The sequence below is a fragment of the Notolepis coatsorum genome, assembly GCF_963971535.1.
Source record: "Notolepis coatsorum genome assembly, chromosome: 6".
Taxonomy (NCBI): domain Eukaryota; kingdom Metazoa; phylum Chordata; class Actinopteri; order Aulopiformes; family Paralepididae; genus Notolepis; species Notolepis coatsorum.
In genome coordinates, this window is record NC_140170.1 from 30,971,647 (window position 1) to 30,989,081 (window position 17,435).

The window sequence follows — 17,435 nt, forward strand, 5'->3', positions numbered from 1 at the left end:
CACAGTGTTATTATAGACACATACACAGTGTTATTATAGACACAGTGTTATTATAGACACAGACACTGTTATTATAGACACAGTGTTATTATAGACACAGTGTTATTATAGACACAGTGTTATTATAGACACAGACACAGTGTTATTATAGACACAGTGTTATTATAGACACAGTGTTATTATAGACACAGTGTTATTATAGACACAGACACAGTGTTATTATAGACACAGTGTTATTATAGACACAGTGTTATTATAGACACAGACACAGTGTTATTATAGACACAGACACAGTGTTATTATAGACACAGTGTTATTATAGACACAGACACAGTGTTATTATAGACACAGACACAGTGTTATTATAGACACAGTGTTATTATAGACACAGACACAGTGTTATTATAGACACAGACACAGTGTTATTATAGACACAGTGTTATTATAGACACAGTGTTATTATAGACACAGTGTTATTATAGACACAGACACAGTGTTATTATAGACACAGTGTTATTATAGACACAGACACAGTGTTATTATAGACGCAGACACAGTGTTATTATAGACACAGTGTTATTATAGACACAGTGTTATTATAGACACAGTGTTATTATAGACACAGTGTTATTATAGACACAGTGTTATTATAGACACAGACACAGTGTTATTATAGACACAGTGTTATTATAGACACAGACACAGTGTTATTATAGACACAGACACAGTGTTATTATAGACACAGTGTTATTATAGACACAGTGTTATTATAGACACAGTGTTATTATAGACACAGACACAGTGTTATTATAGACACAGACACAGTGTTATTATAGACACAGACACAGTGTTATTATAGACACAGACAAAGTGTTATTATAGACATAGTGTTATTATAGACACAGACACAGTGTTATTATAGACACAGACACAGTGTTATTATAGACACAGACACAGTGTTATTATAGACACAGACACAGTGTTATTATAGACACAGACACAGTGTTATTATAGACACAGACACAGTGTTATTATAGACACAGACACAGTGTTATTATAGACACAGACACAGTGTTATTATAGACACAGACACAGTGTTATTATAGACACAGACACAGTGTTATAGACACAGACACTGTCATAATTTAATTACTGACTGACTGTGTGACATGAAGGCCATGAAGGTGCTTCGCATCTAATCAAAAGTCATGAATTTACGGGGAAACGCTGACCTTTGCCCTGGGTGATGTCATTGACCATCAGGTCCTGTGGTCGACCAGCGAAGTCGGCAGCCTTGGTGACCATGGCCTCCTTCATCGCCTGAAGCCCGGTGATGATGACTGCTGGTCGGGGCCCGATGAAGAGACTGTAGACGTTTCCATAACGCTTGGCCAGCTGGAGAACCACATCACAGACAACCTGCGTTTAGACCCTCTGACCTCTGACCTCTACTGTAACCTGCGTTTAGACCCTCTGATTCCAGTGCCTTGCATTCCAGTGTCGTGTTTTACTAGCGCACCAGTCCCATTGATAAAAGTGTGTTCACACGCTCAGGTGCTGTAATCACCGGTTCAAAATGCGCTGGACCAGACACGCCTCCACGTTGGCGAAGCAACACGCATCCAAATCATAACAAATAAAAGATCTTATCAATCAAGTTAATTTCCAATCGTTTTCCAGACAATATTGCTAAATAAATAAATAAATATTAGGGACTGAATCTGGCTCCAACACATAGATTCTGTCTGCTCTACTAGTCAACTTCACCAGCTGATGGATAGATGCTGTCTGCTTGTAATAGTCAACTTCACCCACAGTAACTAACTGAAGGCAGTACTAGACATGCTGTCTGACTGACCCACTCTGTCCTGTACAGTACATGCATCTTAAGGTGCAGGGTCCATGTGTGTGGCTTGTGTCCAATAACAATAGTCCATGTGCATGTATCTTGTGTGTGTGCGTGTGTTTAAGACTGTGGTCTCTGAGAATGAGAATTTTCTAGTTCTTCGTTCTATGTTCACAGAAAGGTAAAGCAACAATATACGTTGTATTTTATGGCAATAGCGTTTATGTTTGTTCGACCTGTGAGATATAAACACGAAAAACGTCAGAAAAATGTGATATGGTTGGACTTCCGCTGTTGGACTTCCACTGCGTAGTTTTATAAAATCTAGATGCAAATAGAAAGCCCTGGGTCTCCTCTGTTGTAGGACTACGATTTCTTCTTCTCACATCTAATTCGCCCGGTTTCCGGTCCAAGTCTATTGTTTTGCTTATTTTCACAGGGCTTGTTTAAATGCGGTGACAGTAACGTTATTTGAATGCTACGTTTTCACTGTTCAACAGGGCTGTACCACACAATTTCTAAACTGTAATTTCATTAAAAACACTTTAACCTATTGGTAAACAAACGTATTGTTGAAAATATACACTATGATTGCTGTTTTGACAGGATTATGGTCTTTTACTCCTGGCTACGTTAGGAAAGAAAACGCTACCTTTTATTCATACTAGTCCTGTAGAACCAGCAGAACCACCATCAATAATACATAAATAAAGCAGAACGTTGGACGACAGACGACGATGTCGTGGAGTATGTATGTTGTCCGTGAAGACACGCGTAAGACGTTCACTTTCCCGGATCTTTTCAGTCGTTTCTGGCATAATCAAAAGTTTGTATTGTTCTGATTTCCTGTGCGATATCACTCTCCACCGTTAAACCAGCCATATTTTCAACTGATCGCATGGTTGATTCCATTGAAAAGCCCGGTGCTACTGTTGCAACACAATCGTCTTTTTGTGTTGCAACACAATCTAAACAAAAGCCATGTGGAGACTGTGTTGTTGTGGCGTAGCTGGAGACTCTCGACGCGCGGGCCGGCGCTGCAACATGACTCCAACCTCCGTCTAGGAGGACAGAACTCGTCTCAAACTGACTTTTTTAAACAGATAATTGTTACTATTAGAGATATTATAACTGTTCGCTGTTATAGTAAATATGTTTTTCAACACTCAACCTGTAATTATATTAAAAAAAAACAGAAAATAACTAAACAAAAAAAAATCCTTGTTTCTTTGTTTTTAACATTCCAGCCCCCGGACTTGTCAGCATGATCGCCAGACGCGGTCACATTATTACTTTATATATCTTCCACTCTTAACTCATTCAGCGCAGGAGATTAGACGGGTCCCGTTGTAGCAATGCCACGCTTTAAAGATAGGAGTGCGTCACCTTGTGTGTAGAGCTAAATCTATATTCTATATTATAGCTATGGATACAATACTATGGCCCATTTGACATCAACTATCTATCGTTCAATATGTGAAAAAGAATACATTTTTTCATCCATACGTTCCTGTTTTATACCGTGGTGAATATAAGTATAGTTTTAGAGTGGTCTGGGGTAATTCCCGAAAGGTTATAAGGAGTTATAGCCTTATACGTGTATTCTACTATAAGCGTTGCCGTTTCTTGCCTGGACACGCTACTATTCCCAAATCAAATGTATATAATAGGTATTATGTTTCATCATGAATGCATGAAAGGGGGGGGGGGGGGGGGGGGGGGGGGGGCGTTTCTGATTATTTGATTGTCAGTAACGGCATTCGTTAACACACGCCGATTTATTATTGGAATGGTCCACTGGACCCTGTCGTGCACAATCCACTTTTTGGCTTACACTAGTGCCTAGAGTTTGTACTGAACTTGGTAGATTTGCTTTTGGCTTTTCTGCCCCTACATCATGGAATACCCTTTAAATTGTATTAAATCTTTTTTAAATGTATTTTAAAATGTGCTCTTAATTATTCTGATTGTCTGATGTCTTTATATTTATGAACGCACTGTGACACTTGGAACATCTCGACGGCGCTGTAAATGAGTTTAATTACTCAGTGTATTAACGAGTATAAATAAAGATTGAATGAATGAATATTATATTGTGCTATATTTAATTTAGTTTATATCCCATTTAATATTATTCAACCTCTTTATTTACAGTTGTATAGCCCTGGCCTATGTTTTATTTTATTTCATAATTCTATTCTATTCTATTCTATTGTGCCTAACTTAGTTCATATTTCATTTGATCTTACTCCACCTCTTTATAGTATTATCTGTCTGTTAATGTCTGTTAATGTCTGTTAATGTATGTTAATGTCTGTTAATGTCTGTTAATGTCTGTCTAATGTCTGTTAATGTCTGTTAATGTCTGTTAATGTCTGTCTAATGTCTGTCTAATGTCTGTTAATGTCTGTTAATGTCTGTCTAATGTCTGTTAATGTCTGTTAATGTCTGTCTAATGTCTGTCTAATGTCGCACCAAAAACGTCCAAAGCAAATTCCTTGTACTGTATGTGAAAACTACTTGGCAAATAAAGACCTTTCTGATTCTGATTCTGATTCTGATTCTGAGAACGACAACACAAACAACCTGCGTTTAGATCCTCTGACCTCTGACCTCTACACATATTGTGATGGATGTTAGGCAACCGCGTCCAAAGGTCCAAAACCAGCAACGTCATATTTGTCACAATTATAAGTACCGTGCATCACCACCACGATAACAATCAATCATTGATTTGACATTTACATTGAGTCATTTAGCTTTATCCAAAGTCAATGACTTTGACAAATTGTGAACAACAAGGTAGCAGCTAAGAGGTATGTTCATCTAGCAGTGTTGAACTTGAGTGTTTTTAAACGTTTAAAACATTCAACTTTGTCTACCAATTAAAGCATGCAGGTAAATATATCTAACCCTAACTATACTGTCATGCACTTGTCCTAATAAACTAACCTACACTGTAGGACTCAACACTTTGATGAACATTGTTACTCAGCTGATAGAGTTGTCGCTTTGGATAAATGACAAAATGTAAAATGCAAATATGTGAAATCAAAAGCTTATTTCTGTCTTGTGTAGAGCTTTTCCTTAACATACTACATACTACATTGTACATATCTGTAGATACTATATCTATATACATACATGCTCTTACTACTTACTATTACCGCTGGCCAGTTTGACTTACTACCATAGTGTCTTTATACTGTACCTGTATCACTGTACATAATACTAACTAACTACTGTAAATACATCTGATTAGCACTATTACTCAGCAGTAGTACTAATTTATATATTTTATATCCAGTTTAATCACCTGTACATTGCATATTACTATAGATACTATGTCTGTATCTATATCTTACATGCTCTTACTACTTACTATTACCGCTGGCCAGTTAGACTTACTACCATAGTGTCTTTATACTGTACCTGTATCACTGTACATAATAATACTATAACACTATAATCTGATTAGCACTATTACTCAGCAGTAGTACTAATTTATATATTTTATATCCAGTTTAATCACCTGTATATTACTATTGCACTTTACTGTTACATTTGCACTCTGGTTGGATGCCAAACTTATTTGCGTTGTACTGTACTTGTGCGGTATGATGGCAATGCATTGGAATCGAATCGAAGATAATAATAGTTGTTCATCATTAATGGGACTAGTCTACTAACTAATCCAGCGCTCAGTTTTCCACTTGTCCTTAGTTTATATTGTGGATACGGCTGCTAGTGTCATGAATAGTACACATGTTGGTGGATAATATAATAATGGGTTATACCTGCTAGTGTCATAGTCTCTACACACATGTTGGTGGATAATATAATAATGGGTTATACCTGCTAGTGTCATAGTCTCTACACACATGTTGGTGGATAATATAATAATGGGTTATACCTGCTAGTGTCATAGTCTCTACACACATGTTGGTGAATATAATAATGGGTTATACCTGCTAGTGTCATAGTCTCTACACACATGTTGGTGGATAATATAATAATGGGTTATACCTGCTAGTGTCATAGTCTCTACACACATGTTGGTGGATAATATAATAATGGGTTATACCTGCTAGTGTCATAGTCTCTACACACATGTTGGTGGATAATATAATAATGGGTTATACCTGCTAGTGTCATAGTCTCTACACACATGTTGGTGGATAATATAATAATGGGTTATACCTGCTAGTGTCATAGTCTCTACACACATGTTGGTGGATAATATAATAATGGGTTATACCTGCTAGTGTCATAGTCTCTACACACATGTTGGTGAATAATATAATAATGGGTTATACCTGCTAGTGTCATAGTCTCTACACACATGTTGGTGGATAATATAATAATGGGTTATACCTGCTAGTGTCATAGTCTCTACACACATGTTGGTGGATAATATAATAATGGGTTATACCTGCTAGTGTCATAGTCTCTACACACATGTTGGTGAATAATATAATAATGGGTTATACCTGCTAGTGTCATAGTCTCTACACACATGTTGGTGGATAATATAATAATGGGTTATACCTGCTAGTGTCATAGTCTCTACACACATGTTGGTGGATAATATAATAATGGGTCATACCTGCTATAGTCTCTACACACATGTTGGTGGATAATATAATAATGGGTCATACCCTCTCGAAGTCCTTCATGGGGTTGGCCAGGCTCAGGTGCAGCAGGTTGCCGAAGATGGGCAGCGGCGCGGGGCCCGGGGGGAAGTTCTTGGGTCTCCTGCTGGTCCGGAGCAGCAGGAAGAGGATGCAGACACAGAGCCACAGCAGGACCAGAGAAGCCAACATGTCCACTGGAGCGCACGGAGAACTGGGTTCACTAACTCACAGACTGGTCCACTGGAGCGCACAGGAGAACTGGGTTCACTAACTCACAGACTGGTCCACTGGAGCGCACGGAGAACTGGGGTCACTAACTCACAGACTGGTCCACTGGAGCGCACGGAGAACTGGGGTCACTAACTCACAGACTGGTCCACTGGAGCGCACGGAGAACTGGGGTCACTAACTCACAGACTGGTCCACTGGAGCGCACAGAGAACTGGGTTCACTAACTCACAGACTGGTCCACTGGAGCGCACAGAGAACTGGGTTCACTAACTCACAGACTGGTCCACTGGAGCGCACGGAGAACTGGGTTCACTAACTCACAGACTGGTCCACTGGAGCGCACGGAGAACTGGGTTCACTAACTCACAGACTGGTCCACTGGAGCGCACAGAGAACTGGGTTCACTAACTCACAGACTGGTCCACTGGAGCGCACAGAGAACTGGGTTCACTAACTCACAGACTGGTCCACTGGAGCGCACAGAGAACTGGGTTCACTAACTCACAGACTGGTCCACTGGAGCGCACGGAGAACTGGGTTCACTAACTCACAGACTGGTCCACTGGAGCGCACAGAGAACTGGGTTCAATAACTCACAGACTGGTCCACTGGAGCGCACAGAGAACTGGGTTCACTAACTCACAGACTGGTCCACTGGAGCGCACAGAGAACTGGGTTCACTAACTCACAGACTGGTCCACTGGAGCGCACGGAGAACTGGGTTCACTAACTCACAGACTGGTCCACTGGAGCGCACGGAGAACTGGGGTCACTAACTCACAGACTGGTCCACTGGAGCGCACAGAGAACTGGGTTCACTAACTCACAGACTGGGAGAGAAATAGAAAGTTGCCCAGTTCTGTACTCTGACCAAAGTCCCCTCTCTCTCTCTCTCTCTCTCTGAGATATGACATTCGTATCTGATGTATGTCTGATGTAAATATGTAAATGTTTTACTTTATTTTCTCGCTTTAGCTCGTTTTCTTTCGTCACCAAAAAACGATTACGATTGTGCCTGCTGTGTAGAGCCAGGGGGATTGAGTTTCCTATCTTTGCTCTTACATCGATTCTTGTTGCTAAGGGCCATTATTATTATTATTATTATTATTATTATTATTATTATTATTATTATTATTATTATTATTATTATTATTATTATTATTATTATTATTATTATTATTATTATTATTATTATTATTATTATTATTATTATTATTATTATTATTATTATTATTATTATTATTATTATTATTATTATTATTATTATTATTATTATTATTATTATTATTATTATTATTATTATTATTATTATTATTATTATTATTATTATTATTATTGTTGTTGTTATCATCATCATATCATCATCATTATTATTATTATAATTTAGTGCTGTCAATAGATTAAAATATGTTTACTAATTCATCTAAAAAAATTCTGTAATTAATCTAGATTAATCTATATTAAAAATAGCATTTTTCGATTTAAGACCGAAGCTTGTAACAGATATTTACTTGAGTAAAATCATGTAATTAATGTAAAATCAACACAAAGAAAGTATATTTAGATTCAAAGACTATTTTAATAGCTTTCTTTGAATACAGTTTCTCTCCTGTGAAATACAAATGTTCGACAAAACCATCAACATTGAGTCAGCTAGACCTCTGTCTTATCCGCGGCGCTAAGATTGAAGATTTTTCACTCCAATTAATGCTTTAAATAATTTAAATTAATCTCCAAAGTTAAAGCATTAATTTTGACAGCCCTATTATAATTATAATAATTTGTATCATTATTATTATAATACTACTACTATTAACTCAATCAGCGAGTTATCTCGCCATGCGTTGAGCACCAGGGCCCCCGAAAACCAGAGTATAGTCGGGTTTTCATCGTTATTTATTTTATTCGATATTTCTATTCATTTCTCTCACACGGACCTGGGGTTAACATGGGGAATCATCCTGAGATCGCCAAAGTGCAATACCAGCCGCATCCAGCCAGGTGGCAGTATCAAGCACCCTTTGAAATCTTATCTCTTGCCCTGTGCTATGTTCAAATGTCTCCGGGCGCACTTTTCTTTGTCAGGCGAGTCGAGCGGTTATCCTGAACGCATTGAGAAGCGTCAAATGCCCCCGATGCATCTGTTGTGGTGGATTTGGCGACACGATGGACACCAACAAAAAAAGATGCTCAAGTCCAGGGCGGCTACGTGGCGTAGTGGGCAAGGCGCTCGCCACGAATGACGGAGACGCTGGGCCTGCCTGTTCGAGCCCAGCGCTCCACATTGCTTTCAGTTTAGCTGGTCGTTCATACTAATACACATTGGCCGTATTAGGGGGTGGGAAACTGATGGGTGGGGATTGGGCGTTGTGGACAGCGACTCCTACAGGTCGGTTGGTGCGCCTGCGCAGTAGAATCAGGAAGTGTCGGGAGCCTCCCACGCGTTACTCCCCGCCACTGAGAGATCGAGCTGCGCAGGTGAAAAGATGCGACTGCTGTTACCTAGTACCGGAGGGGACTTGTGCTATGTATGACTTAGTCCACATTGCAGCCGGCTTGTGAGAGGCAAGAAACAGCGTTCGTGACAGGGGAGGGTTGAATTGGATGATACGAAATTGGGATGGGCGAAAATATAGAAAATGGGAGAAAAAGTGGATAAAAAAAAAAGATGCTCAAGTCCGTGGCGTCCAAAGAGTTAATGTGTGTGTGGAGTGAGAGAGAGAGAGAGAGAGAGAGTGAAGGGGGAGGGGGAGGGATGTGCTGTCTTCAGTGTGTAGAGGAATGTCTCTGTGTCTCTGCAGTGTTATGGAGAAATGCTACTTGTCCTATGTGCTGTGTTTTAATTGAGTAATTAGCATTGTGTCTTAGTATTAGCATTTTTGTGATAAAACGCAAGCGCTAAATAGTGGTTACGAGTTTGTATTCTCCATTGGGTTGCACAGGTAGCAATTTGCTTCAGTGACTTGTTAATTTCAGTCATTTCAGTGCAAATGTCGGGTCAGCTTGTCAGTTAGTTCTGTCAATGTGCTGGTTCTGTAGGACTGCGTCAGTCAACACCCATAACACCTAGTTATGATTGTCATCTTGAAATGTGTTGACATTATTGGGTGGATCCAAATGTAGTATGTGTTATTTGCTTGCTTTAATTTAGGGCATAAAGGCCACAAAACAGCGTCCCTTCTGCATTATTTTGTTGTTTCTTGTGTCACATTGATTATCCTTGATTAGGGGTAAGGTCATGCAACAGGTCATGCAACAAACATGACCTGCCGTCATGTGGTCGCTCAATAGAACATCCAAAGGTTTTTTCGCCTCAACTTGCAAATGTGGACCCCTGCTCACTCAAATCAAATAAAATCAAATGGACTTGTAAGGCCCGACAACACACGTTAATGTCCCCATGGGCCGGACACGTCTTCTTTAAACAAGTCAAGAAGAAACATCACAATAAATCAAGAACAAAACAAAAACCACGAAGTCCAATTTTTTTTTATAAATGAATGCAACATTGGTAAGCGAAGGTAAGGAAAAACTCACTAAAACCTAGCAATAGAAAAGAATACACCACAGGCAATGTGGAGGAGAGAAACCTTAGAAGGGCCGTTCAAGGGGGGATCTCCCTTCTTAGGCCCCGTTTAGACGAGCGTTTTGTGAACAGAAACCGCAAAAGTCATCTTGCGGTTTCACTTTTAATTTTACGTTTAGACGAGCGTTTTGGAGTGGAATTCTCCGTGCAGACGACGCTGTAACGACGGAGACCCGCTGTCACACGATTGGCGCATATGTCACATGACGTGCTGTGAAGACCCGCCCTACTCTGCCTCTGATTCGCAGACTGTGGATGGGGAATGTGATTGCACCAAAGCAGAGTCACTCACAGACAGTGGGTCCACTCACGGTCTCACGCCGCGGGACAGATTCTTGTGTATTTAAACCTTTCACTGCCACACCACAGCCGGTTGTGTGATAGTAAAGGGGTAACCTTCTGTCGTGTGGCAGTGAAAGGGTTAAAAGTACTGCCAATGTAGCCTTCAGGTGATCTCCGTTGATATAAGTCAGACATACTTGCTTTGTTTACGTCTCGGCTACTGGCGCATACCTGCTACCTGTGACGTAAGCAGTACGCGCGACCAGAGCCGTGACAACCCGTTCGTTATCGTTTTAACAGATTTATACGTTTTGATAGTTTAGACGAGATCGCAAAGCTTTTGCGTTTCTAGGAATTCCACCCTGGAAGGTAGTCTCACTTTTTTGCGGTTTCACCCCGTAAAAACGCAGTTTCCGTATAAACGAAAGGCACATCCGCAAAAATATTTTTGCGGATTCACCTGCTAGCGTTTCCGTCTAAACGGGGCCTTAGATGTCGGTGATAGTAGTGTTGCTATAAAACAGGCGAAACAGTTGGTAAGCATAATGAAACGGAGGACGCCATAGCCCATGTGCTGCACACAGCAGCATCACACCTGGACAAGAGGCAGGGAAACTATGTGAGAATGCTGTCATCGACTACAGCTCAGCATTCAATACCATAGTCCCCTCCAAACTCATAGCCAAGCTTGTGTACAAAAGGGTTAATCCTACTGGCTGACCAGTCCAAGGGTTAATCCACACCCACATGCTGTGCTTTACATCCCCTAACCACTGCTAGGCAGACAGCGGACCCGGGTCTTTACCATGGCTGCTTTTTTATTTACCATGGCTAGTTTTATTTACCATGGCTGTTTTTATTTACCATGGCTGCTTTTATTTACCATGGCTGTTTTTATTTACCATGGCTGGTTTTATTTAACATGGCTGTTTTTATTTACCATGGCTGCTTTTATTTACCATGGCTGCTTTTAGTTACCATGGCTGTTTTTATTTACCATGGCTGCTTTTTAGTTACCATGGCTGTTTTTATTTACCATGGCTGTTTTTATTTACCATGGCTGTTTTTATTTACCATGGCTGCTTTTAGTTACCATGGCTGCTTTTTAGTTACCATGGCTGTTTTTAGTTACCATGGCTGCTTTTTATTTACCATGGCTGCTTTTAGTTACCATGGCTGCTTTTTAGTTACCATGGCTGTTTTTAGTTACCATGGCTGCTTTTTAGTTACCATGGCTGCTTTTGGGCAATTCCAGCGTTATGGATGTTACATTCAGAGAGAACATTGGAAACTTAACTTAACATTGACAAGGCATCGATTTGAATTGGAAGTATAATTTACACATTTTAGTTACACTTATTGAGATCAAGATGTGCCTGCAGTAAGAAATGTTTTGACCTTTTGGATTTTGAGATAGGTGACAAAATACACAGCGTTATGGATGTTACGGAAATTGACAAGCTTTTCGGACTCACTGAACACATGATGAAAACTCTGTGAATATCTTTTTCAAAGAATAACATGTTTACTATCACTTTGTAGGGAAGGGTTTGAGGTACCCAAAAAGCACATTCAGGAAAACCTGGCATTTCCTCTCAAGGAATGAATCACAAAAAAGTGCCGTTATGGATGTTACATTTTTGCGTTATGGATGTTACACGTCTGAAATAGACAAAAAACACTATCAAAAATAGGGCTTTACCCACATGTGTTTGACTTCGGTGGACCATTTTGAGGGTCAAACCAGTCTGGATTCATGTTGTAGTCTGAAAAAATGCCAGGAAATGCTGAGAGAATTGTTGAATATATATAGAACACAAATGTTCTAGAATGTTTGATTATGACATCATACTGTGACATCACAAATGTTCTAGAATGTTTTATTATGACATGATACTGTGACATCACAAATGTTCTAGAATGTTCTATTATGACATCATACTGTGACATCACAAAAATCACATTTGGTCTTAAATAGTTTCAAAATATCAGTCACTTCTGAAAATATAGACCTTGATGATACATTTGAAATTGGTTTTGTTATGATCATGTTATTTACATTTTTTCATGGTGAGGTTGACATTTGCATGGAATTGCCCTTTTTAGTTACCATGGCTGCTTTTTAGTTACCATGGCTGTTTTTATTTAACATGGCTGTTTTTATTTACCATGGCTGTTTTTAGTTATCATGGCTGTTTTTATTTGTTTGTTTGTTTGTTTGTTTATTTACACATATAAAAACAGTTACATATATAATACAATATAGTCCACAAGGGATGTGTAGGAGAATTGCCTAAAAACCCTCAAGGGGCTTGCATGTGGCATTCACCAGGAAGCAAAATTACATTATATCAAGATAAATATAAAATATAAAATAAAATCCCCCCCCCCCCCCCCCCCCCCCCCCCTGAACAAACAAACACACACAAGCAGGCCTACATAGACACCGAAGTAGGCACCCCATGCCATACGATTTCTGGTATAGAGAAAACAATCAATGACAGTAAGAATATATAATAAAACGAAAATACAATAACAAAATACATCAAGCCATCAGACTACAGTTTGTAAAGGAAGTCCATATGGGAAATATTGGTGATCTAGGAAATGAGATTTCAGTGCTCTTTTGAATTTCAGAAAAGAAAATTCCAAATATGTGGAGGCAAAGAGTTCCACAACTTTGACCCTCGGTAGAGCAAACAAAACTGAGATTGGGAAGTGCGGGAAAAGGGTGGTCTAAGCAAACAGGAACTACGTGTGGGGTAATTATGAATTTGGTGATTGTGGGCAAACATGTCATGAAAAAAGGGGGAAGGGCTCTGTTTAAAGAACTATGCACAAATAAACCAGTCTGAAGATGATTCACTTGATAAACACTTTTTATTTAACATGGCTGTTTTTATTTACCATGGCTGCTTTTTCTTTAACATGGCTGTTTTTATTTACCATGGCTGTTTTTTATTTAACATGTCTGTTTTTATTTAACATGGCTGTTTTTATTTAACATGGCTGTTTTTATTTACCATGGCTGGTTTTTATTTACCATAGCTGCTTTTTAGTTACCATGGCTGTTTTTATTTACCATGGCTGTTTTTATTTACCATGGCTGCTTTTATTTACCATGGCTGTTTTTTAGTTACCATGGCTGTTTTTTAGTTACCATGGCTGTTTTTAGTTACCATGGCTGTTTTTATTTACAATGGCTGCTTTTTAGTTACCATGGCTCTTTTTATTAAACATGGCTGTTTTTTATTTACCATGGCTGTTTTTATTTAACATGGCTGCTTTTATTTACCATGGCTGTTTTTATTTACTATGGCTGTTTTTATTTACTATGGCTGTTTTTATTTAACATGGCTGCTTTTTATTTAACATTGCTGCTTTTTATTTACAATGGCTGTTTTTTATTTACCATGGCTGCTTTTATTTACCATGGCTGTTTTTATTTACCATGGCTGTTTTTTATTTACCATGGCTGTTTTTATTTACCATGGCTGTTTTTTATTTACCATGGCTGTTTTTATTTACCATGGCTGCTTTTATTTACCATGGCTGTTTTTATTTACCATGGCTGTTTTTATTTACCATGGCTGCTTTTATTTAACATGGCTGTTTTTATTTACCATGGCTGTTTTTATTTACCATGGCTGTTTTTATTTACCATGGCTGCTTTTATTTACCATGGCTGTTTTTATTTACCATGGCTGGTTTTTATTTAACATGGCTGTTTTTATTTAACATGGCTGCTTTTTATTTAACATGGCTGCTTTTTATTTAACATGGCTGCTTTTTATTTAACATGGCTGGTTTTTCACCAAATCATATGCTTCTTGCTTGGCCTCAACCTACCTTGACTAACATTATTAATTATCACTGTAGAATGTTCAATTAAAATAATCTCTAGCAACGTTGACCGACCGAGGGGTTTATCCCCTAATGGCTAAAATCTTCAACCCAAAACTTTGAACATTCACTCAAAAAAACACACCAGACACACACACCACTGAGGATAAACAGGGCTACCGTGGACAGGGTGAGCAGCTTTAAGTACCTGGGGGTCCACATCTCAGAGGATCTGACATGGACAACACACATAGACTCAGTCGTAAAAAAGGCGAAGCAGCGCCTCTACCACCTGAGACAGCTAAGGAAGTTCAGAGTATCTTCTATTTTATCTAATTACTCAATTCTGTTCTAGTGGCTTCTCCACGTTGAGTATTATTCTATCTCTCACTCCTTATTTTTATCCTTTTTTTTATTTATTTTTTTTCTCTCTCTTTTATCTTACATTGTTCTTTTCCATTGTTCTTCATATTAAGGTGTTAATGTTTCTCTACAATCTTTTCCTTTTTCCTGATGTTTCCTACATAAGTTAGTAGAGGGTTCAAATGAATATATCGATGAAAGTTTTTTTTTTTTTTTTTTTCATTTTTCATAATATTTCATTACAGTAAGGGAAGGCGCAAGACCAAAAGCGACATTCTATTGTATTAGAATGAAAATGTTAGATCCTATGGCAATTAGCATAGGAAGATTAGGATTACAAAGCTCAGTTTGGGCAATCCGGTGGCCTAAGGGAGAGAGTCATACGCGGAGGATGTGTTTTTGGAACACAGGCCTGTACGACTCTCTGGGTGAGGGGAAAATAGGGGATTTTTATTTGTATATATATATGTTTTTAAGCTCGGCTCTCAACGGGACCTCAATAATTGGATGTACATCTATTGTAGCTTCGCACTCCAGAAGCATTACCAAAAACTACACAAAAACATGCATAGATCATGGCTAGTTTGAATATAATGATATGGAACACTGGTGGGATAAACAAACAACACAAACGCAAAAGCGTGCTCACACTGATGAAAAAAGAACATGTGGACGTGGCTCTACTAAGCGAAACGCACATTTTAGAGGAAGACATAGATACGTTAGCGGATAACACATACCATAATATTAGTCACTCTTCTTTTGGTACGAGAACTCGAGGTGTAGCCATAGTCGTCAGACGTAAATTAAATATCGAATTAAAGGGGGTATGGTCGGATGCTGAGGGGCGTATAACTATGAATGAATGAATTAATGAATGAATGAATGAATGAATGAATGAATGAAAACTTTATTAACAGATTGCAGAATGGGTACAGTACAGTACAGCTCAATACATACAATTGTTAAGGGGATGCAGACCAGAGAAAGACTTTCGTCTTGTTTACATCAGGGTCCCCCATTTTCAATTCATCGTAACATATATGACATACATGACATACAGATAGACAGTACTGCTACATCTATACATTTATGACATACCAGATTTGCAATTACAGTACTGTTTGTGATACAAAAAGAGTCCAGAAAGAAAAGAGTATATACATTAGGCGTAGAAACTGTACATTGGATTGGGTAGGTGGGGGTGGGGGGGGACTGTACATTGGAGGTGGGTGGGGGGGGGGGCTGGGTAGGAGTGGGGGGGGGGGGGGGGGGGGGGGTAGGAGGGGTGGGTGGGGGACACTGTACAACTGTACAAACAACACTGTACATTGGATTATTGACAAGACCATACTTGGTAATTTACTGTACATTGGAGGGGGTTGTGTTCGGACATTTACAGGGGCCAGTTTCGAGTTGCAGTCTCCCTTAGGTGTTTTTTGAGAGTGTTTTTGAAAGTGGGTAGTGATTCACATTCCTTTACAGCTTTGGGTAGGGCGTTCCACATTGATGTGGCATAATTGCGAAACGTGTTTAGTCCCTTGTTTGAGCCGAATCTGGGTTTAACATGATTTGTGGAGCTCCCTCTGGTGTTGTGATCGTGGTATTCACTGACCTTTGGGAAGTATTTTGTCATGTACATGGGTACCTTGGTCGTGTAGTGTATCTTGTAGACCAGGCCCATTGCCAGTTGCTGTACTCTGTCGTCTACTCTAAGCCATCCTAGGTTGTCAAAGTGGGCAGGGGTGAGGTGGGTTCTAGGAGTAAGGTCAAGCAGTAGTCTGACCAGTTTGTTTTGAGATGTTTGTAATTTTGTTTTTAGCGCCTTTGAGGTGCTTTGGTACCATGAGGTGCAAGCATAGTCGTAGTACCCTTGAATGAGTGCTCCTGCTAGAGTCTTCAGGGTATTCTTGTTTACCAGTGAGGAGATCCGGTACAAGAATCGTGTTCGTTGGTTGACTTTTTTTATTACATTGGATGCCATTTTGTCACAGGAAAGATTTGCCTCTAGGATGGAACCCAGGTAGGTAATATCTTCTTTCCTTGTGACAATATTGTCACCCACTGTAACTGAGAAGCCGTCGGTCTTGCTGAGTTTGTTATTTGAACCGAAGAGAATGGACTCTGTTTTGCCCATGTGTAATGATAGTTTGTTATCAGCGAGCCATATGCAGATTTTGCCTAGTTCTGAGCTGAGGGTTTTTTCAACCTGTAACTTGTTCTTGTCAGAGACCAGCAGGGCTGAGTCGTCCGCAAACAGGAACAAGTTGCAGTCACAAGCTGACGACATGTCATTTGCATAAATTAGGAACAGTAGCGGACCTAGTATGCTTCCTTGTGGAACACCACAGTTTACTGTGGGGGGGGGGATAGGGTACCGTTTACCTCCACCATCTGCTCTCTCCCCTCCAGGTAGGATTGCATCCAGCTCACTGATAGACTATCAAAACCAATTGCTTTTAGCTTGTCAATCAGAATGGTGTGATTGACAGTGTCGAAGGCCTTTTGTAGGTCCAGCATGACCATGCCGCAGTATTTGCCCGCGTCCACCTCTTGTTTGATGTGGTCGTTTAAATAGAGAAGGCATGTGTCAGTGGAGTGGGATGTTCTGAAGCCAGATTGGAATTCGTAGATTAGATTTTTTTCCGCA

General features: G+C 39.5%; 1 protein-coding gene across 1 annotated transcript in view; it reads right to left on the reverse strand.

The window, feature by feature from the left end:
- Window positions 1–6,669, reverse strand: part of LOC311229433 (cytochrome P450 2F2-like) — a gene marked incomplete at both ends in the record, with an annotated part of 105,731 nt that extends 99,062 nt beyond the window's left edge. Inside the window, 2 exons of the mRNA XM_084315516.1 lie at window positions 1,233–1,395; window positions 6,505–6,669. Of these exons, the coding sequence (XP_084171642.1) occupies window positions 1,233–1,395; window positions 6,505–6,669 (328 nt within the window). The remainder of the gene's footprint in view (window positions 1–1,232; window positions 1,396–6,504) is intronic.
- Between the last annotated feature and the right edge of the window lie 10,766 nt (window positions 6,670–17,435).